Source organism: Harpia harpyja, chromosome 6 (assembly GCF_026419915.1).
Source record: "Harpia harpyja isolate bHarHar1 chromosome 6, bHarHar1 primary haplotype, whole genome shotgun sequence".
Classification (NCBI taxonomy): domain Eukaryota; kingdom Metazoa; phylum Chordata; class Aves; order Accipitriformes; family Accipitridae; genus Harpia; species Harpia harpyja.
This window is the reverse complement of record NC_068945.1, coordinates 66909344-66932633: the sequence shown is the minus strand read 5'-3', so window position 1 is coordinate 66932633 and position 23290 is coordinate 66909344. Positions and strand designations below refer to the sequence as shown.

At 47.4% G+C, this 23290-nt stretch overlaps 1 protein-coding gene and 1 long non-coding RNA gene across 13 annotated transcripts in view; one reads left to right on the top strand and one right to left on the bottom strand.

Moving 5' to 3' along the window:
* The window catches only part of LOC128142923 (uncharacterized), a 34049-nt gene extending 15242 nt beyond the window's left edge, over positions 1 to 18807 (bottom strand). For 2 of the 4 annotated variants that reach the window (XR_008235565.1, XR_008235568.1), the window contains exons 1-5: positions 18442 to 18807; positions 16206 to 17003; positions 15504 to 15719; positions 4518 to 5522; positions 33 to 187 (exon numbers count right to left, since the gene is read on the bottom strand). This is a non-coding gene — a long non-coding RNA (uncharacterized LOC128142923). Of the gene's footprint in view, positions 1 to 32; positions 188 to 4517; positions 5523 to 15503; positions 15720 to 16205; positions 17004 to 17624; positions 17766 to 18441 lie in introns of those variants that run through there. The other 2 variants (XR_008235566.1, XR_008235567.1) reach the window with 2 other exon arrangements.
* LOC128142922 (uncharacterized) overlaps positions 17910 to 23290 on the top strand; it is a 162633-nt gene continuing 157252 nt past the window's right edge. For 5 of the 9 annotated variants that reach the window (XR_008235564.1, XR_008235561.1, XR_008235558.1 and 2 more), the window contains exon 1: positions 17910 to 17963. Coding sequence is in view for 3 of the 9 variants with exons in the window: in XM_052789634.1 (XP_052645594.1) it covers positions 19074 to 19163 (90 nt within the window). In the remaining 6 variants the exon portion in view is untranslated. Of the gene's footprint in view, positions 17964 to 18948; positions 19164 to 23290 lie in introns of those variants that run through there. The other 4 variants (XM_052789634.1, XM_052789633.1, XM_052789635.1 and 1 more) reach the window with 2 other exon arrangements.

The following is a 23290-nucleotide window of genomic DNA, read 5'->3' as shown; positions in this document are numbered from 1 at the left end:
TCCAGCCCTAGTGGGATCTGTCCCGGCTTTACCTCTGGCATCCTGCGTGTCCTCTGGGGTCCCACGTCCGACCGCCTGAGAACTTCAGCACGCCAGGTGAAACGCGGGTGCTATTCCCCATCCTCCGGTCGTGCTGGAGCAGCATCCCGGAGCTCACGCTGCAAGCCTGAAGGACATCGCGAGGGATCTGCATGAACACAGCAAACAAAAAGCAAACCTGGAGAGCTCGCGGGCGGACTCACTGCAAATATTTCCCAGATAACGTTTTTAAGGCTTCATTAATTGCCACGTGCCAGGCAAATCCTGGGCTAGGACGCGGTCAGGTGAGATGCTGCAACTCTGCCCACCGGCTTTTTGCATGCAGTAATTCAGATCCCGCGTGTTATTTTAGCCTGACCGCTCCGTCTTTGTGCAGCGCGGAGGTAAATGCTGCCAGGAGTTTGTAAGTTTGAATATTACTATCATGGGAGCCAAGATTCTAGTAGTTCAGCGTTCAGGAGTGTTAGAAGAGCCCTAAATGGCTGAATTGTTACTTGCGCTGAAAGAAGCAGGCATGGTGTTATTCTTCATTTCAGACAACAGCTAGCTGTTTTGGTTTATTGGAGCAGTAGCTGGGTAGAGGAACAATATTGAGTAAGCGGTGCTCAAAAAGGCTCAGTGTAAGGCAACAAATTTTTCTGACATAGACCCAACCTTACTTTGGAATATTGCTGGCAAGTCAGCAATAGGTAAGGCAGAAATCAATCGGTAATAATGTTGCAAATGAGGTGGGGAGCACAAAAAGTCCTTTCAGCACCGTAAATAAATCCCTGTTTGTTCAAACAAGTAGCATTTATGACATGATAGGGAGCTTCCAAAAGCAGACATTCGGGCAAACAGAGAAAGACGTTGAGTTTATTAAGCAGAGTAACTGAAAAAGAAATAGGCAACCTCTGCTTTCTTCTTTCCGTCCTTTTTATCCCATAGAGATAAAATATTAGAAACAAAATGCAAGCAAAAGGATCTGAAGCTAAAGCATCTTACAGAGAGATGCAGCTGGGGGGAGGCAGTCTCCTGCTCAGAGAAGATGCTCTCTTGGGCATAAAATTATTTTTAGGATACAAACCTATGGTACGATCCTATAGAATTTAGCAGGAAATTATACCTTTCTGTTGAGCTCTTAGATGATATTAAATCAATGCAATAGAATTTTAGAGGTTATTAAAAACTCTGTAAAAATTAAATGATTCTCTGTTTAACTCTACAGTGTCTTAAAATAACTTCCATAAAACCAAGTTAAATTTCTATTGACTCCCACTGCTTTCTTTCCTTACCTAGTTCTACGAGATTTTTCCCATAAAGGTATATTACGTAACATTAAAATTGCAGTTGATTTTCATTTGTAAGTGGACTGTCTTTCAGCTATTTTAGTCTATATTAAAATATACAACTCAATAGTACTAAAAAAACGGTAGCACGACAGAAAAATCTTATAAAACATTCAGACATGCATATTGAAAGAAGGGCATTCTTAAAATCACTTAACATCTTTTGAAATTGTAGGCTTTAAACCTTGGAAGGTCTGGTATAACCTGGATATTGAGAAACTTGAGGGACAATTCAAAGTGCAAACAGGAAAGGGCATTAGAACAAATAGGAAATTTTTTAATGTATGAGACGCAGTAAGGAAACCTCCTAGGAAACTGATAATCTTACAGCCCATCAGAGAGTAAAAGGAGCAATTAGGATGTTGCAGAGAAGGGAAATTATTTCTTTGTGTCTGTTTCCAACCCTGAGATTGTCACTGAAATACTTGTTCTGTGCTTGCTCATTGCATGTAATAAATCTGGGAATATTGTCAAAGAATTCGGCTAAGCCCATGCTTAAACATTTTGCTGGAATAACAGTGTCAGCAAAAGCCCATGTGCTTTTTATATTATACCAGCAAAAAGTCAGCATAATGCAAAAGACAGCTTATTCTGCTAGAGGAAGCTTGTTTACCCCAAATTAACGAAAACTGAAGTGTCAACAAAAGATAAGTGTGTGTAGTATCTCCATTAAGGCTGCACAGCCCCTGACTTCCAGGATGGGTCGTGAAAGACCTGCAGGGTTGAGTAGGTCCTTCCCCATCAGCGGCTTTTGAGTCTGCCCTGCGGAAGGGTTGGCTAGCCAAGAGAGCTGGTGCTAGCCCTGAAGGATGTCCCTCAGCAGAGGTTGACTAAGAGGCACGTAAAGAGCGAGGAGCTAGCCCGGGAGTCACAGGAGTAGCCAGCGGTGAGAGCGTGGGTAGGGTGTCCATGCTGGTGCTACCTGATGGGGCTTGCTGTGGTATGGTCCTGGTCTTCTCCTAGCGCGAAGAACACTGTGGCTTGGGTGTCCTTTGCACAGCGGACAGGCTGGTGCATATGTCGGTCTTTCTTGGATGCAGATTTAGGACATGGCCAGAGCTTGTTGTCTTCCCAGACCTAGGAAACAGGGAGCTGGTTTCACGGTATGGGCATTCTCGCTGTCCTTTTTAGGCACCAGAGCATCCAAGGCTGACCCTCATTCCATATGGTGCATGGAGAGAGAGGCAGGCATCAATTCAGAGCATAAGCCCATAATGCCTAGCCCTGGTACATAAAGGACATTTTTGGATGTTCTCATGCGAACCATACCAACAATCCCCAAGAAAGAGAAGTCAAGTGCCCTGGGCTGTGTGCCAGCCATGGCTTACACATGCTGACTGTGTTGCCAGGTGCTATGCTTTGGGACAACCCCAACTACCAAGCATTTTCTACCACCTCTCTCAGAGTGCTGGCAACCCCTGATTATCTAGAGAAGTCAAATGAGAGTGGAAAAAGAAATGCTGGAAAAAAAGGATGAATTAAAGTACAAGAGGTCTTTAGGACTGATTAATGTACCTCCATGTATTTTGGGGAAAATTAGCTATGAAGCCTTAAGCCACTATGAAATATATGCCACCTTCGCATTAAAAATCTGTGACAAATCAAAGGATTGGAGTATACCTGGGTAATGCTTCTTGATAGCAACTTCTGCGGAAGAACAACCGAGTAACAGCCATACTGGCTGCGTTCCCTGGCCCCGAGTCCAACTGGCAGCACCTGGCCACCAGGATAAACTCTTCTACTCTCCAAAACAGGGAACTTATTACAGTCAAACCGCCCATGAGGAGTGTTAAGCTCAGGACTGTGCCCAGACATGATCTGGGAGAGCATTCATCAGCCTCAGCCAAAACTATCATCGCAGGGATCACACTAAAAATTTAACAGCATGGGCATGCTTGACCCTGTGCCCTGGCCCTACTTAGTCACTAGTGTAGAGGTAGCTGTTGGATCAGACCAAGGTCCAACCAGTCCAACAGACGACCTCCAGCGGTGCGCCTATACACATCCCAACACCCATTGGGCTGTTTGCAATAAGCAAGTCTCCACCCAGGAGAAATTCGTGACTGTGGGATCTGTTTCACGTCCTGCAGCATTGCGCAAGAACAGGAAAGCCGTGCAGTCACCGTGGCTAAAAGTAAATTCACAATTAGCTAATATGTTTTGCTGTAATAGTAACACAGTAATGTCTGGTGCTAGCTCAATAGCCAAAAATGACTGGTGATAGTTACACCCTGTGCTTTGCACAGAACAATAAATAAATGATCCAACAAAAATGCCTTGCTCGGTTTGTCCCATTTCCTTGCTAAGGTGCAGGCAGAAGTGCAAGTCCCGAGCTCTTAGGGGCAGGACTTGTCATGTTTTAGGCTGAGACTTCCATCGTCCTCCATTCATCACTGTCCTCAGTGGCTTTCAAAAATCTCAGCTATGAAGCAACTATCCCAAGTGAGTGCAACATAAATAGTTGTGCTGGTAAAGGCTCAGCTTGTGCCCTGCCTGGTCACTGTCTACAGCAAAAGGAGCTGCAGAGACATGCAAAGGAGACTTTTTCCAGGTGCATCATATGCCACACCTCATGTTAGGGACAACTTATGTCCCCCAGCGCTGCTGCTGAGTGGCCTGGTGAGGGTAGAGATGTGGTCTCGAACTCCTTCAAGGTACACCATGTCCCTCCACCAAGAACAGCATGATGGGATCCCATCGCTTTCCACAAAGCAGAGTCTATAAAGGAGAACAGCAGCAAGGACGCGCTAAACCTTTTCCCCTCCCGTTTGCAGACACAGAGCACTTCCCAAAGGAGCCAGGCAGAATCTGGCCCAACATGAATGATGTGGCTTTTGGCTAGCCCTTTTCACCTGTGACCCTCAAAGCATTTGGCAAGGCACTCTCTTCACTTTCCTGTAATTGCAATAATCTGAGCAATGTGCATAATGATTCAGAGTTTTTATAATTACATATCTTTGTCCAAAGGACACAGTACAAAACCGTCTATCTGCAACACAAATTAATTTCCCCTCATTAAGGTTGCAGTCATGAGTTAATTGCACAGAAGGAAAATGCAGAAAACTTCAGATGCTATCCCAAGAAATTGTTGCTGTCATTCATCCAGCTGGTCAGGATGTGATGATCGGTATCAGTTACTCAGCAACTGACCTGGCATTGGTCTCCTTTGATTTAAGGTCCCGTAGACTCACTTGAACTTGCACACAGAAATAAGTTCTCCTAAGGACAGACAGAGTGTCCTCTTGGAAATGTAGTATTTCTTGTGAATCCTGGAATTTCTTTGAATTGGAGGGAGGAGTTTTTTCCACTAGGGAGCTGACTGCTTGTGAATTAGCCTTCTGAAGAAAAATTAAATTTGCTGATAATTTAAGGTTTAGCTAATGCACAGGACGATCTTTTGGCAACGCTGTGATGCAAGCTTGACGTTTTCAGGTTATAAACCGCAAGCAAATAAAAGAAGAAAGAAGAATGGCTTCGGAAAAGTTCCATTGGGCTATAAGTCAGAGGCTGTTCCACAACATTTTATCTCTGAAATGTCATGCCGTACTGGCCTCAAAGCAAGAAGAACAGACGGTTCATCTAATACAATTATTTTAGGATCCTTTCATCATAAACAGTGTGCATGCCAAAATGAAAACGTATCATGGGAAAGCATTTCTCATTGAAGCCTGAATCTCCTCCCTAATGTTTATTCTATGTCATGGAGAACACTAAGGGCCAAATACACTCTGGGTTAAAAACACTGGCATCAGTTCTTGCAACACAAATCTGGCAGGGGTTCAGGATGTGACAGCTGAAGGAGGCTGCAATCTCCCTTGCACCAACAAACCAGTTGATGCCTCGTGCTGACGAGTGAGGAAAGGGGATGTTGAAGAGAAATATGAAGTGTGCTGTGGAGGCTTACTCCCTTCTGCAGCTGCTGGCCGGCATGCTGGATCCCCGGCCGGCATGCTGGATCCCTGCCACGGCAGCGAAGTGGTGTCCCAGGCGCCTGCAGGTGCGGAGTAGGTGGGTAGCAGCGATATTCTACTCTCGTATTGATATAAATCCCGGCATGGTGGTGATTTTTACCTCCTTGCAACGGCTCTTTGAATGCCATCCTGGGTGGCAAATCAACCTCTTCTCTGTTTTCAAGAATGTCACAAAGTCTTTTTCCTGAAAAAAAAGCTTTCTGTGCTGTTAGTTTAGTTGGGGGTTGCTGCAAAATTCTCTCTTATTCTCAGCATGTTCCCATTTAGTGGATTATTTGGGCTGTTTCACTGCTCCCGCATTCTGGGCCATTGTCTTCTGTCTTGCAAACATGATCTATACCTTTAACAACAGTGACGCTGCACTTTTTGTTATATTTAAATTCATCTTATTTCCTTGCCGCTCTCCTACCATGGGTCTGGTATGACTGACTTTCACGTCATCTGCAAGTTTATCAGTGATGATTTTATCATTTCCTCTGGGTCAATCCTAAAGACACTGAACAATCCAGGGTCCAAAATAAATAAATGGAAGACTTCAATATCTCTAGCATAATTGAATTTCAAATTACATTATAAGATCTCTTGCTGAAATAGTTTTTAATCCATTTAGTATACCAGATTAGGTTTTGTACCATTTTTCTTTAATTGGGACTGTGTTCAGGAACTGTTCAATAACTTGCAGAAATCTAAATAATTTATAACAGCCTTATCCTTATTAACCAAACTTACATTCTCATTAAAAAAACATTCATTTGTTTGACATGACAGGCTTTCCATAAAACTGCTCAGGCATATCAATCAGGTTAGCATCCTTTAATTCATTACTAATCATAGCCTATATCAGATTTTCTTTGATATTGTTTGGGATCAGTGTTAAACCAATGAATTCATAATTACCTGGGATTTTCCTATTATATGAAATATAGTCTTCCGGATTCTGCACAGAGTATTCTTACAAATTTATGCACACAGAACCAACACGCTCGGGCAGTTTAGCCATTTTGTTGGCAATCAGCTGGAATGAGCAGGACAGCAATACAACAACCCCAGACCATTCCACACAGGATCCCAGCATCACACAACTATTTGGGGAGGGAAAGACCTCCAGGGATCTACAGATGCCCCTCTCACAGCAGGGCTAACTTCCCCCTTCAGTCAGATTGCTCAGAGCCTTGCCCCGTTGAGTTTTGCAAGGATGGAGATTCCCAAAAGCTCTCTGGACTCCTATTCCAATAGCAGGCCACCTTTACTGTAATTTTTCCCTCCCCCTAATATCTAGTTGTAATGTCCTTTGCTGCAACTTCGGTTGATTTCCTCTTGTTCCACTCCTGCGCACCCTCAAGAAAAATCTGGCGCTGTCTTTTCAATAATCTCCTAAGGGTAGTTAAAGACAGCAGTAAGCCTTATTTTCTTAAGCCTGAATAACCTCTACTATTCTGGGTCCCACCAAGTGTTCTCCGTGGGCTCAGAGCTGTAGGGACATGCTGGCTCCAATGTGGCAAAATGCTCAGCTTCACCACTAGCCCCATTGAAGAGGAACAGATTGCTCCGATACTGAGCGCTGCTTATTTACTGTTCTCTACCAAAATGGGAGTTGACAGCTATATTCATCTGGCTTAAATGCTACCCAAGTCCTTGTACCTGCTCAGTGGAGAGTGCTAGTGAGTCTGGAGAGCCTAAGGAAAGCCCTGAGCAAGAGTCAACTGTGTCTAGTTAACGAGAAAGAAGAGGTAGGTGGACATAGGTGAAACTGCAGGTCTGCTGCTTATGCGACCTTGCAGGTTTATGTTCTTCCTTGTTTAGATATATAATCGTTTTATGAAGAACAGTGACCCAAAGAACTGGGAACTTAATTTAATACATTTCATATGGGTCTGGTTTTGTTGTCTGATTTACTCAAAGATATCAACACAATTTTTGGTGGAAAGAAAGTGCCATCTGTGTGCTGGACACTATAAATCTCAAAGGGTAAAGCGATGTTTCAATGCACAGTACACTCAGACCTCTTAATTGCCTTTCCTAAATGCCTACTTGGTCTCCCACTGAGCTGGAGAGGGGTGCCTCAGCATGCAGGTGACCTCTGTAATGCTTACAGGAATCATTGTATTAATCTACCATCCTAAAAAGAGTTTTAATAAAGCCCTCTAGTTACTCTAAACCTAGGCACTGGGAAGAAGAGGGAAGGAGATGAGGGGATGGGAAATGTCCTCTTTCATCCTTCTGGCTGGAAGTAAAAGTCAGGGCAAGGACTGGCATATTGCAGAGGTAAGGATGGGTTTGAGAGACAAACTGATTATTAATTAGATCTGCAATAATAGAGCAAAATAAATAATGGTTTCCTATCTGGCAAACCTATCTGGCGCTCTGCAAAGAGGGACTGCATGATAACTGCCTTGCAAGCCCAGCAGAAGGGCTTTAAACTATGTCTGGAGGAGGCTGGCAACAAAAGTTCAAATGATGGAGCAAAGTTCCTGTGGGAGGAGGAAATTGTTGTAGCTAGCTCTCTGAGATTACACTCTGACTAATGGGGGGGAGACTGCTGAGAATAGGAAGGTGGAGGTTAATTAAGTTGAAAGAGGTAACAAAATGATGGAGCGTCTTCCTCCATAGAAAGGAAGGAGTGAGGGAAGCAGAAAAAGGAGAATGGATGTTAAGCTGTACAAAGACTGGAAACAAGACTAGGAAAATGATGTCTGTAAAGAAACAGCGTGACTAAAGAGGACTTAAATGAGAAAGACCAGGGACAAAATGAGTTTCAATTAGGAAGGGATATAGAGGGTGATAAAAGAATGCTCTGTAAAGGTATCAGAAATAAGAGGAAGGCAACGGAAATTATACATAACTGAATTAATAGAAAACGAGGGAACAGAAATAACAACAGAGAAAAGACTGAACCATTCATTATTTCTTATGCTTTATCCCTGGAGGAAAAAAAAAGGATGATGAACTGATATTTATCAGAACTACTTTTATCGAGGGGGTAAGACAATCCAAAATAGCAAAAGGAACAGTTAAAATCATTCAAAGAAGTTAGACAAATTCAAGTCAGCAGGACTGGATGAAGTTCCCCCTAGAGCACTTCAGGCGCTAGCCAGAGCAATCTCTGACTCATTAGTAATTATCTGGGAGAGCTCATGGAGAACGGGGGAGATCCCAGAGGAGAGGAGAAGGGCAAACACAGCGCCTGTCTTTAAAGAGGGGGAAGAAGGACTTGGGGAATTATACAGCAGTCAGTTCAGCACATAACGCAGAAAAATAAAACAATAAACTGTTAAACAATCAGTTATTAAGCACTTGACTGATAATAGAAATATACGATCAACCAGATTGGATGTCATAAATAAGTGATGTTAAAACCCATCTAATTTCCATCTTTGAACCCAACAACTGTGTTGTAGAATAAGGGAGAGGGAGTATATGTCTCATATTTTGAAATAAGCAGGGTTTTTAACAGCGTTTCACGTGACATTCCCATAAGCTGACCAGGAACTATGATCTCTGTGAAATCATCTTAAGACATACTTGACAGAAAAAAACTGTATTCACACAAGAATCACCAATGCCTTTCCTTCGAATTTAGAGGGCTTTCCAAATGGGCTCCCGCAGATTTCGCTCCTGGACCCGATTCTAATATTTTCATTAGTTATTTGGATGATGAAATAAAGAATATATAATTACTCTGGAGGATATGTTCCAAAATGTTGCTGGGAAATTGGAGTAACAGTATAAAATCAAAAAGATTTGGTTCAGTAAGGTCATAAGCAACAAAATATGTCAATGCAAAGGGGCAAATCGCTGGCCAAGCAGCCATTCAAAGGAAAAAAAGCCGTGAACAAGACACTGAACACTACACAGCTGTTGCAGAAAAAGGCAAATCTTATTCCGGGGCGTAGGAACAAGAGTGTAATAGGTGAAATATCAGAAGCAATTATTCCACTCTAATGAGGGCTCGGATGGAACACCACGTGTGGGTTTGGATGCCGTGTTAGGAGAAAGTAGAAGAAAGATGGAGACAAATTGTAGAGGGGCTAGAGGAAAGCAACAAGGATTATAAATGGTTCAAAAGACTTGGAAGACTTCCTTTGCTTTTTCCAGAAGGGAAAAAAAAAAAAAGTGTGAGAAGATGAAAACTATCTTCTAAGACAGAGAAGACTTACAAAAAGGATATTGACAATTGTTCTGGGTACAACAGAACTAAATTGGCTTGATTTCCTGCAAAGATCCTTGTTACTAGATATTTGGGAAAGAAGAAAAACCCACAAATCAAACCGAAAAGCTTTCTAATTCAAAGCAAATTTCCTTGAATTAAAATTTCTAAATTAATTCCTAAGTCTTCCTCTCTGGAAGTCAATTAGCCTCTCTCAGGGATGGTTGGATTCTGCTCAGGGCACCAAGGGGGTTTCACAGTCTCTCTCCAGCTCTCCTTTTCCATGACTGTCTGTCTTCTCTAGGTGTGCCAATGCTTCCACCTTCCCTGTGCCCACCCAGAATGCAAAATATTCATGCAAATCTTGTGTTTGCACTTTAGCATAGCTTCAAACACGCTGTTGGTGTTAATTACCCAACAACAGGAGGAGGCCAGTGATACCAAATGAAGCATGGAGCTTTCCCCGACCAATAACAAAATCAATCCTTCCTCCTGTGTGTTGCATAGTTTCACCAATTTTCTCTTCTAATGTACCAGTGTAGCTCTATATAAGCAGAACGAAGAGCCTCCCTTTGTGCAGATCTCCCACAGACAGTGTTGTGGTTGACAGGGGGATGAATGCGGTGCTGCGGTCCTCACTTCCAAGGGCTAGAAAAATTAGTGAGTGCGCTGGAGTGCAAAGCAGTTGTGCAAAAACGCACATTGCATGGCAGGGAAACAGAGCATTTCTCACTTTTCCCTAACAAGGAACTCCTAATTTGCAAATAAAGGAATAATACATGGATAAAGTTTGCCAGAACCATTGTTCAAGAAGGGCAGGTGATGGGGAAAAAGGAGGAGGGAGTTCACTGGCTATCTGGAAGAAATATACTTTCTCTGAACTCTAGGAAGATTATGAAACAATCTGCTGGATGTCTCTGGGTAGAGATAAAGGAAGAGAGAAATCAAACAAAACCAGAAGCAGTCTCATGGTAGAGTCTATTGTACATCAACTAATGAAAAAGGAGATTGAGGAAGGGTTTTTTTGAAAAATAAAAGGGGTCGTGCAATGAACAAGTGCTGGTGGACCTGAAGGTAAATGATAAACCAAAGTCAAGGACATTGTGAATTTTAAAGTGGGAAGGAAGAGAAAAAAAAAGGAGACGAGGAAGGAATTTAAGATTTTGACTGTTCCTCAGCACAGCCCTTAGGGTCTTCGGGAATTTTCTGGTGCTCTTGGGGGTGTTACCTTCTCCTTTCTTAGGAGAAGTTCTGAATGATCAGACACCACGGACATGCTTCTCTGGGCATCTTTCTTCTTGTAAAACACTTTTTGTTTATTCCGTACAAGTAACATGACCGCAGACCGAATTTCTCAATGTAGATCTGCAGCATGGTTTGGGGGAGGGAACGGTGTCCATCCATACTTTTGGAGAGGGAGCAACTGAGCGCTGGTCAGCTCTAAATGGTCTTGACAGGCAGCATGGAGGCTCACTAGTACCTATAAATTTGTTGCTGTATTTTACTTTGAATATTTACCAAAGGCATTATAGCAAAGGTTTTCAACTTAAAAATCACTTTACGGCCCTTGTATGATGCTCAGGGCATCAGCAAATAAATAATTCCCGTTCTCAAAAGGATGAAAGAGAGGCAAAGAGTTCATTAATTTATATGTGGCAAATTTTGATAAGCCTTAAAATCAATGTTCGTACAGTCTCTGCACCTCTCTGCTTGGTCGCCTGTGGGACGCTGGGCTGGCTGTAGCTAGCACACTTCACGTGTTGCTGAAAAGGTGCATGAGGAAATGATCAGAGAGGGTAGGATGTGGTTAAAGCCTCGATTTGCAAACTGGAGCTAATGTGAGGGAAGCGTATTATGTCTCACATCCATTAAGGCCTCCAGCAATCACCTCCCACTAAGATGAAGGAGCAGCAGAGAAGGAATTGTGACTTCCTGAGTCCCAGTAGCTCCCGGAGCCGTTCCTGTTAATATTCAATTTAGTGCTGCCCTGGACTTAGAGCGCTGAACTACGTCTCACTCCAGCCCTGAGGCTCAGCTGCAACAAACACAGCTGCAGGAGGCCGAGCCACAGAGAGAAACAACCCCCAAAACAGGGTTATCACACCTCCAGCTGCCTGTGCAGAATCAGCACGTAGGAGGAACCATGCTGTCCACCCCCTGCCTCCTCCATCTCCCCTCTCCAGGCTGCGTGGCTCTGGGGAAGAGGCTACAGGTAGGAGCTGGTTGTATTGTGAGCTGTGGACAGGGTCGTCAGACCCTTTTTTTCCCTCCTGCTTTTTATCCTGGATGTGCTGATTGACTATATAATGTTCTGCATGTGCTTCCTCTCCATCTCATACCACGCAGCTTCTTCTGTGGCTTTTCCTTCATCTCACCCCTCAACCCCAAGTGCTCCCATCCCTGTTGACCCATCTGCCTTCTGATAAACCCCTTCCACTTCCAGATCATGGTATTAACTTGACATTTGCAAAAGGTCACCGTGTTTGTTCTGCCTGAGATTTATATTGCTCACTCTTTTGTCTTTTTGCTTTGTAAGCCCTTCAAGGCAGAGGTTATCTCCTAGGGTATGACTATATAGTGTCCAGGAAAATAAGGCCCCTGATCTCAGTTGGTGTCTAGCAGCTGTAACAGAGACAAAAACATGCTCCTTGATAGGGAGGCTGCCTGCAATTTTATAGATTAATCATCAGAGGTTAACGAATCTTAAGTTATATGTAAAAGTCTTCCTTCCAGAAGAGGTCCATACGCAGCACCTCATGGCAGAACAACCAACGCCTTCATTTCAAAGAGTACCAAGTGCCGATCACTCCTATATTTCCAGGAGTCTGTTTGGACTGTGTGGTATTGCTGGAGCGTATGCCATTTGAGACTGCTGCAGGAACAAATATGGGACATAAGGGAGGTGACACACAATACATATTTTGTGCATCCAGTCTATGCATATGAAGGCACGGCTTTTTTTAGCTTGCAGTTTGTCACGCTGAAACTGTTTGTTACATCAAACTAATTGCAATTGAGATGAGAGCGTATGTTACGCGTAGCGTTAGGATATCTGTCCTGCAGTGGCTGGTCCTGGCAAGGTGCAGCTGGTAGAGAAAGGACATACAAATTAAGCCTTTGCTCTCAGGTAAGAATGGGTCTGATCCTGTCCTCCGGTCCTGACCTGAACATCATCCCTGCGTTTGCCTCCCAGCACACCTCGAGGCGGAGATGCAGGGCTAGAGCTCTCTCATGCCATAACCTCAGTGAGGCAGTCGGGAGGGCTCCAGCCTAGGTGGGAGCTCAGCACGTTTCCTTTCTGTCCATGAGGAGACACCCCAGGCTTGGTTCTTCTCAAGCACAAGCCAACTCTGTGCCTCAGCTACGGCACGGCTACACCAGAAAGGCAGATGGGAGAGCGGGGCTGTAGGACTCAGCAGGCTCGAGCCTGTGGTTGAGACTGCTCTTCACTTGGTGATGTAGGCATCTCAGCGGCAACGGACCTACCGACCACGTTTGGAAGAGGTGCGGGTGGGACATCTTATAAAGCCTATAGCTTTAGTGCCAAGACCAACAGAGCACTAGACTGACAAGGTGTGCTAGCTCTAAGAACAGCCCGACTGGGCTCCTCTGCCACGGTTTGCTTTGGGAGTGACACAAAAGCTACATCGTTCCCCAAAACTACAGAGAGGCATTCCCAGGTACTAACTTTTCCCTTGCATATGGTGATATTCCTTAAACTCCTCTACCGTTTCACTTTGAAGACTATGTGTTCCCTGAACTATCCTGGTTCCTCTGCTTAACCATGATATCCCTTGCCCGCCAGCGGAAACTATACTAGGCAGGATACGGCAGCGCTGTGGCTCGGCGTAGCTACGTGTAGATTAATTGGCTGGTACATATGGGTTGGGTGGCTGGAAGGTGGCTGCCAGCCCTGATGCCTTATGGCTAAGTTCTGCTTCAGTTTCTGATCCAGGTCTCTCCCTCCTGCCCGGGTGCAATTTGCAGGAATATAACTGTCTCTGAAATATCTGCTTTCTCCCAAATTCATCCAAAATCCATTAATGGATTCAGAAGCTTTTGGGAGAGAGGAATGGACACATAGGTGAACAGAAAAGCAGCACAAGCAGAACCTTTATTTCCTTAGGGAGGCAGCCTAAAGAAATATAAGCATTTATTCTCATTTGTTGCTGAGTTTACGACCCACACAAATAACAGGGAAAAGCAAGCAAGCAGCCGACTGCAGAATGGGAACAGGGAAAATGACTCAGCAAGCTTGGCACCGATCTGGAGAAAATGCAGGTACATTATAACCTTGCTCGAGCATCAATCTTGTCTGTGACATGACGTAGAAACAACAGCTAGTGTAGGTATTTGCATCCGACGGAAACGTTCCTTCTGATAAATGATTTAACTCTGCTCTTGCAAATAGTTATATACAGGAGCAGAGCAAGTAAGAGGCTGCCTTTATATTTGCCGGCAAGGGAGAGAAAAAGTTCAATGAAAACCTCTCATTGCTTTTTAAATATCCTTTTTTTTTTCTATTATCAGTTGACAAATAGCTGCTGAATTATAGTTTCATGCTTCGTTCATGTCATTTTTCCTAAGATCAGTATTTCCTGCTACATCACCTTAGAAACTCAATCAACAAACACTCTGCTCTACATGTAAACAAAGCTTTATTTTACCCTATTTCTGACAGCAGCCAGTGTTTTAGAAACCAGAACATTTCAGGTTCTCTGGGCTATTTGCCTCAATTTCACAATTTGGTTTTGGTTTTGAGGGCCTGTCAGCATTGTTTATACCTAGATCTGTTTGAGTAGCAATGTTTTCATGTGAGTGGCAAAGGAAATATATTACCGCAAATTTCTTTCTGGCATCAGACTTTCTTCTTTTCTCTGAAGAGTCTAAATGAAACTGCACTCTCTAACACATGGGAACTAAAGAGTGAAACAAATTAGAAAGAGAAGTGAAACGAGAAGATTCAGTTTCAGTGACAAAAATGAACAAAAAAGAAGCAAAGACAACATTGACAAGTAGGCAGGACCATCTCCAAAGCTCAAGCTGTAACAAAACCCAGGAGTGTTATCTCTAACAGAGGAACCAAAGAACTCTGCTGGGCCCTTTAACCATTTCCTTGTGGAATAGCATCAGATCCTGTCCTGACCCCATGACAAGGCTCTTTTTTTTATTGTGGAAAAATAGGACTGGAGCCCTATAAAGTTTTCTTACTTGCTTTCACAAGACGAGCATTTTCCAGGTAGCTGCTGTGAAAACACACCAAATTAATCCAACAGCAAATGGAGGATTTTATTTGGCAGTTTTAAAAACCTGCACAGGAACCCCAGCTATCGAGCCTCCTGTGATCTGCCACAACACAGAGTCCATCAGTTAGGGATTAATTTTAAGGCAGATATTAAAGCCTGTCACATGATGAAGGATTTTCCTATACATGCACTTCAATGGGATGCTTTAAATCCTGTGCGTGCGTGTGTATATGCGCGTGCATATGCACGTGTATGTGCACGCCGGTGTTTATTCAAACCTTTTTCATTCACAGGCAGACAGAGCCTTAGGCTTCTTCAGGCCTTTCCAAGGAACATAAACTTGGGAGGGGAGAGAGACAGGAGTCACCTTTAAGCCTCACATTTTTAAAAGTACGTTTCTGAGGGAAACAGGCTCAGGTGGAAGGAGCCAAGATCGTAAAGATTTTATAACTAAAGACAGTTTTTAAGAGGAGGCAGAATCCCTGCTCTTTCTTAGTGCAAGACCTCCTTGCAAGAATTTAAAGCAAATTTGGGAAAAAGCACCCTTTTTACAGAATTGCATCATTTTGCTTTTCTGCTCAGCTGTAACCTAAAGCGTCTTGGCTTGACAAAATGAAATAAAGCAGTGTGACGATGCGCTGTCACTGCTGCCGCCACCGCCGCTCTGCCTCCTGCAAATCTCCCAACATCGTGCACCGATCTCCCCGTCAGAGCCCAGAAAGGGAGCGATGCCTTCTCCTTCCAGCCTAAATCCTGCGCCAGAGAAACTTACCCTTCAGCTTTGTAAAACACAGCTCGGGTTTGCAGCAAGCGGCTCTGCCTGAGGTGCCGTTTCCGAGGGTTGGTGTGGCTAGGTAACTCTCTTCCCATGACACAGCAGAACAGCAACAGCAGCAGCAGCAGCAGAGTAAAACAGATCGGTTCTGGCAGTACTCCTAGAAGACTACTTTATATCCCAGCTCCAGCCTCTTTCTCCTTTAAGGATGATCTGAAGAAGGGAATATGGAAATAAAAAGAGGCTTAGTGAGGTAGGGAAATAAGGCCCAGGGAGATGGAAAGCGAGGCACGCTGGAGCTGGACTCCACGGCAGTGGGACAACCTGGATAAAATGGTAGAAAGGAACCCAGGGGTAAAAATCCCCCCCCAAATTGCATGGGAGAGGACAGATAAACAAAGTGTAGGGTGGATAGAGGGAAGACTCTGAGAAGAAGGAAGGAAAGGAGGATGAACTGTTCCTCACTTGGTTAACTCTTTTCAGCTAAAACCATTAATAATCTCTAGGAAACTCCTGAAAAATTTGAAAAATAATACTAGAGGTATCTGAAACACCAATCTGTTACATATACAGCTCACTGCACGGGCACTTGGAAACGAGTGGGGTAGAGCACAGGTACTTCAACTCCAAAAGCATTAGTGGGAGAGTGAAGGGAGATTATCTGCCGTCATGGCCAGGATTGGGCCTGAGCCGTCTGACCTGGCGGCTCCGGTCCCCTCCCGTGGCTGACAGCACATGTGACAGGCATCGGCGTCAACCCCGCAGACGGTAAAAAGGTCATTTATATGAATCCCTTCAAGAAAACTCGTTGGGACACTGAAGAAATTAAATTCCAAACTTAAAATTTATTGCATCTGTGGGTCATGCTTTAATCCGCCGAGGGGCTGTGATTTCCAGTGGAAGCCATAAGGCAGGAACGAACACGGCACCCTTTTCCTCCTTCAGTTTTTAACAGCAAATCCACCCCCCCGCCACAAGCTAGCCCCTCGAACCTTGCACTGGACCACCAATACCAACGTGATGCCACTGGTTCGGGCGCAGAATTCGGGGAGCTCCCGCGGGAACCGTGCTGCTGCCTTCCACGAAGAAAACCCCGAGAACCCCCTTGCGCATCGCCAGCCTGGCAGAGGTGCAGCGGTGCGACCGTGGAGAAGGTGAGCTTTATCTCCCTCATCCCAAATCCTGGGGGCAGGAGGAAAGCTGGGAAAAAAAACCAAACCAAAAACCAAAAGCAACCCACTTCAGCACCGCAGGCAGAACAGCAGCCTGAGGAACGCGGCGCTGCCTGCCCGGCCTGCCCGCACCCCCGGCCGCAGGCAGGCGCGGGGGGGGACGGACCAGCGGGACCGAGTTCTTCTCAAAAGGACGAAAAATGCCTTCATCTTTCTTTTTCTCTTCTGCAAGGGGTGGCTGTTTGTACAGGCGGCTTGTATGGTTGCAGTGGCAAGCGTACATCCCTAGAAACGGCTCCTTCCAGCATCTCTGCACTACAACCTCCTGTAGAAACCCGACGGTACTACAGGTTAGACCGGTCACTCATTTCCCCGACAACCGCTCGAGTTAAAAACCGCGTTCGCGACCACCGCGTCAACCCCGCACAGCCGCACCGACGGCACCGCTCACTTCTCCAGCTTCCTCGGTCCGACGCAAACAAGTTTTGGGTTTTTTTTTTTCTTTGTTTTGGGTGGGGTTTTTTTTCTTTTTGTTTTTGTTTTTGTTTTGTTTTTTCTTGCTTCCGCGTCCAGCACCGCGACCGCAGGCGAGACCCGGCTCCCGCACCCTCCAGCAGCGGGGTCTATCCCCGGGCCGGTCGGGGAGCGCAGCGAGCCCTAATTCCCCGTAGCGATCAGCGGCACAGGCGGTGCAAGGGGCGGGGGGGGGGGGACGACACACGACACACGACCAAAAAAAAACCCAAACCCAACCCCCAAACCCAACCCTCGTTAATAATAATAATAATAATAATAATAATAATAATAGAACAAGCAAGCGCAGCAACTTGCTTGGACTCGCCAAAGTGAGGGCGGGAGGTGGGAAGAGGGCAGCCCCCCCGGGGGAGGGCGGCAGCCGGGGGATAAGGGGGAGTGGGGGGCGACCCGGGAGGAGGGGGGGGGGTACCGGCGGGTGGCGGTGGCGTCACGTGAAAGTCCCCTTTAAGTTTCCATAGAGAGGCCTCCGGGTGTCACATGATGGACATGATATAATGAAACAACATTGTGGGGAGGGAAGCATTAAGGGGAGCCCGGGGCGGCGGGGAAGTGGTGGGGAAATGGTGACCCCCCCTCCGCCCTGCCCCGCCCCGGCCCTGCCCTGCCCGGCCCGGCCCCGGCCCGCCCGCCCCTCCGCGCCTGCACCTGTCTCAGCGCCCGGCAGCGCGGCGGTTTGTGGCAGCCTTCCCCCCCCCCCCCCCCCCCCCCCCCCGGGAAAGAGGGAGAGCCAGCGGGGCCGCTCTCGGAGGTAAGTTACCGGCGGGACTCGGGTGGGGGGCTCTCGCCCGCCGTGGGGTGTGTGTGGGGGGGAGAAGCGGGTGTGCGCGGCGGTCGCGCCATGTTTGCGCGGCGGCGGTGTGAGGAGGAGCTGGGGGGGGGGGGGTTGAGTGAGTGTGAGTGTGTGTGTGTGTGTGTGGTGGGGGGGGGGGGAAGGACGGACACGGGACACGAGCGGGGGAGCCGCGTGTCCCCGCGGAGCGGCGGGCGTGTGCGCGCCCTCCCGCCCTCCATGTCCGCATTCCAGCTCATGTTGCGCAGATAAAATTCAAACTTGAGGTAAACACAAGCGGCGGGGGGGGGGGGGTGGTGGTGGTGGTGTGGTGGTTGGGGGGGGGGGGAGTGTTGGAAGAGAGGCGGGGGAGGGAGGGAGGCTCGCTCCATCCCGGCTCTCACCGCCCCTTCCCTTCCCCGCTGCTTCCCACCCCACCCGCCGAGCCCCCACGCACCTGGCTGCCAGCGACGAGCCCTCCGGCCGGCCGCTTCGCAGGGGCTGCCGGCGCCCTTCTCCTTTCCACCCCCCCGGCCCCGGGGAGGGGGAGAGGCGGGCGTGCCGCCCCCCCTCCATCTTCTCCACACACCGGGCACCCCTGGTAGGAGACGGCAAGTGAGGGGAAGGGGGGGGGGGGGTGCGCGGCAGGTGCGCGGGCCGCTGTCGCGACATGGAGGGGGGTGTGTGTGTGTGCCTCTCGCGACGTGGGGGAAGGAGCCAAGTGACAGCCGAGCTGCGGTGGGGGGGGGGAACAGGACTGCGCCGTGTTGTTTTCCTGGCTGCGTGGGTATCCCGAACCGAGCAAAAATAACAACAGTTTCCCCCCCCCTCCCTAAAATAAACCCCCTCCCTCCCAACGCCGGCCGGGGCGGAGGGGGGGGGGGGGCCGGTCCGCATTTCCAAGTGCGTATGGAGAAAACAAGATGCGGCCGCGGGAGGGGAGGCGGCGGGGGGGGGGGTGGAAGGCGGGGAGGGCCGGGCCGCGCCGCCGCTCGCCAGCCCGGGTCCGTGACACAGGCGGTGCCGCCGGCAGCGGGTATATTTAGCACTTCCAACCCCCCCCCCCCCCCCGCCGGCGGAGCCCTCCGCATGCTCCGCGGCCGGTGCGAGCGAAGGAGCGAGCGCTCCTTGGTTGATCGAGGCGGGCCGGCCGAGGGCAACGGCTCTGCCGCCCCACAGGTGGGTGCGTGAGGAGAGAAGGGGCGCCGGGGCGAAGCGTTCGCCTTGAGGGAGAGCGTTGGAGCGGTTCGTTTTGAGGGGAAGGGAGGCGGGAGGTTGCTGAGGGGGGAGCCGTGAGGTGAGGCGCTGACAGGGCCGGGGGACTGGGCGGCGGGGTCCGGCCCGGGGGAAGAGCGGCCGTGGCGGGGGGGGGGGGGGGGGGAGAGGAGGTTTCCCTGCGTGGCGCAACTCGGGGTTGTTGCGGGAGGGCGGCCGGCAGCAGCTCGGGGGTGGGATGGGATGGGATGAGGGGCCGGTTGTGCGGCCATGGCTGCTGCGAGGGGGGTTGGCGGTGTGAGGGGTGAGGTGGTGGTGGGGGGGGATGTCTCGGGGCCGGCGGCTTCGCTGAGAGGCGGGAAGCGCGCGCGACCCCTTCGACGCGCGGCAGCGGCCCCCCGCCTGGCGCCTCCTCAGCACTACTGCACCAAGGCGGCGGGAGCGGTGGTGGCGGCCACGCCCACCGCGCCCGGCGGCCAATCGCCGCGCCGCTAGCAGCCGCCCCCCCTCCCCTTCCTCACCCCCTCATTCCTCCCCCCCCCCCCCGCCCCCCCCACCTCGCCTTCCCCACCTCCTCCCTCCGCCCGCCCTTGGCAGGGCGCGAGCGCGGCCCGCGCCCGCCCACCCGCCTGTTTGTTATGGTCGGGGCCACGTGCCGCCGGCTCAGGCGGTCACGCGGCCGGGCCTCGCGCCGCCCCCCTAGCCGTCGCCCGTCGCTGCCCGGGGGAGACGCGGGGCGAGGGCGCCCGGGGGGGGCTCGGCTCGGCTCGGGTCTGACAGGGTGCCGGGCCTGGTTTGCCGTTCCTGGGGATGGGGTGGGTGGTCCTGAAGCCCTTCTGCCCGAGGGGAGGTGGCCGGGACCCTCTTGCCGCTGGCCCCGGGGCCTTGGCCGCCGTGCGGCTGAAGGGAGAGGCTGTTGGGGCCGTGCCCTGTTAAACCCTCTGAAGGGCCTGTCCCTGGCTAGCGGGGTCTACCCATGGCCGAGCCGTGACAGCCTATCTGCGGCTGGCTCTAGCCTCCGGAGAGGGAGGTTTTTCTCTCCGGAAGAGAGCTGTTTATGCCCAGTGATTTTTTTTTTTCTTTTTTTTGTTCCTTTTTTTTTTTTTTCCCCCTCCTCTCCCCTCCCTCCGTGCTATCCTGCATAAGCCACAGCAGTAGCTATGTATCTGCCTAGCCCGGCGTTGTTAAGGCATGCCGCTTTATGTAGGTAACACAGGGGAACGCTGCGAGGATCGCGTTTAGCTATCGGTCTCCTGAGCCTGAAGCCTTGAGCCTATTTATAGGTAGGTTGGGCAGTCTTTAGCGTGAAGGACTTGTGCTGCGTCCAAATCTGTGGCAAAGTGAGGTATCTTAAATGATGGTGTTTTCTTTTCGATGAATCTTTGTTTCTGGAAATAGGGTTTTATGGAAAGCTCTGGAGGAATGGTTGCTAATAGGCTATATGGAGAAAGACTAGTCAGTTTGGAGTTGAGAAACGTAATGCCATTTTAATGTAACTTCTCGGATAGCAGAACAAACAGTAAGAGGATACGCAGTTCTAGATTAGTGGCTTTCAGCTTGCAGGCAGTGGACCCCGGCCGTCTGCAAACAACTTACCCGGGGTCGGTAGGAAGTAACAGAGGAAAGGACATCTGTTTTCTGTAGGCTTATGTCCATTATACAGATTTCTGCACCACTAACTGTTCTGGGGCTGACAAGCTGAAAAAAATACGGAAGACTGCTATTCTAGATCACTAAGATGTTTTGGTTTAGAACAAGTGAAGGATGGGTGGAAAAACCCCTTGTATCTGTGTAGTTTGTTGCGTACGTTCCTATTGTGCTGTTTAAAAGCTTAAAATTCGTTCTAAGAATTACATAACCATTGATAACACTGTGACTCCCAAATAGCCTTAAAGAGTTAAATAACAGCAGATGAACAAGAATAGGTCAAGAAGAGGAGAGGTGGTTTTATAACTGATGATGAGGATGGTGCACAGATACTTAAAACTGCTTTGGAGGTGCACTAGAAAGGAGTCTTCTATTACTAGTGGTAGGATTTTAATGCCCTGTAAATACTGAACATGTGAAGGAGGGTGGAAAGATAAGGTTCGCAGTTTTATGCTGGTCTAGTCCAGTAAATGGATCGGAGATGGTTTATGATGCTTCACAAGCTTTCGCTTCTGTTCCATCGTAACTTTATCAGTACAATTTTCTGCATCTGAAATGATGAGAGTTTCCAGATACTGACTGGTGTTCACGAGGAGGGAATCTGCCCTTAAAATAACACAAAGGGTAATGGCTTTGAAACCAGCGAGGATCTCTGTAATGGTGAAAGGATTGGGGTGGTAATCGGCTGTATTTGGCACGTGCTGTGGAGAGCTGAAGTTTTGTGTTGGCTATAGGAGTAATTTGAAATGGTGTTACCTACAGAAATAATGTTTATTCAACCTGGGTAGTATACTTGGTTTGTACGGGCATAACTGCATATCTCTGTATTTTTTTGGGGGGGGGGGGGGGGAGAACCACAACGCTACCTTAAAATAGGAAATTAATAGGGAGCAGTTGGTTTGTTAGAGACTTGAGAATACCAGGAGGTGTGCAGTAACAGAGCATGCCAGCGTCTCTGATTTTTGACTGTACGTGGAATTGCTGGTGGAATTGATGCACCAGGAAATTGCTTTCTCCATTGTTGTTGGTGAGACGCAGTTAATGCGAAATGAGCCCTTTGGATCCCATATCCCATTTCTCTTTAATATAAGTAAGATCATTTATCTTCTCAGACGGCCAGAGGAAAAAATACTTCATTTTGTAACTTAGTTCACCTTCTCTTCAGTTGCTGTCCGTTCATGACAAGGCACAATGTGTGCAGTACACTGTGTTCTGCAGAGCTGTTTTGGTGACGAATACAATGTATATGAAAAAAGGTCCATGAAAAATGGGTGTTGTGCCAGTTCTCTCCACTTTATGTATAAACAATACCCATTTATCTCTTAAAGAGGTACTTAAAGCTTCATTTTAGGATCTAATTCTTTTCCAAATTCACTGGCAAAAGGTCACTTTTTTACTCTTCGTGAGTACTTAAAAAGCATCTGAAAAGAAAATACCTAAACTAGTGTTAGTATTGGTTTTGCAATAGGAAGTAATGAAACTTTTTTTCTGTTTTAATAAAAAGGGGAATTGTGAACTTCTAAAAATGTGTTCATTTATGCTACTAGTAGCCTATTATATGGTTAAAATTAAGAGGATCTCTTTTAATCGAGGCTAGATTTTTTTTTTTCCAATTGCTTTAATCACGTGTTTATTTCTTTATATTTAAAAATTAAAACATGCAGTCATGTTTTTTGTCCTCTCATGTGTAGTGACTGGCTGTAGTTGATAATGCCGTATTTGCACGGTGTTTTTCCATAAACATCTTGCTCCTGGAATTATTGGTAGTACCAGAATGTGAGCTTGAAATGCTGTAACATAAAGGGTAAGAGTACTTGCAAACATGAATGCTGAAATACAAAGTTCAAAAAAATAATCTCTCCCCAGCAGTTCTTTAGGGTCAGTTTGATGATAATTTTGGATCCTGACTTGTGGCTTTCTAAATGACTGGAGATGGAATTAAAGGGGCTGCCAACTGTTTGTCACAAATTTAAACATAAACAGAGTTTTTCTTTCGGCTTTGGATTTCATGAAAATACGGTATAAAATCCACTACCTTTTTCAGTCCATCGGGATGCTGCACCTCAGCCAGCAGATGTGGCATTGTTGTCGTAACAGCAAGGCTGGGAATCGGAGATGTTTGTTCTGAGTTTTACCATTACCAAGGTCAGAGATTTCATCCTTCCGTAGATTCCTGACCTGGGCACTTAACGCTTGCAGGGGGTCCTAATTCATTAATTTTCATGAACTATCTTGAGCTCTAGAAGGAATGTGTTAAATGTCCCCAGTATCATGCTTCTTCACAGACATAAGTTTGGTGATCTCTGAAAGACTGACATCTATATAGCAAAAAATATTAATTATGGTAGTAAAGCAGTCAAGCTGAAAATTTTTTATAAGTTTCTTATATAAGAAAGTGATGTGTCTGGTAGGACAATAGAAAAGTGATAATTGTAATGATATGC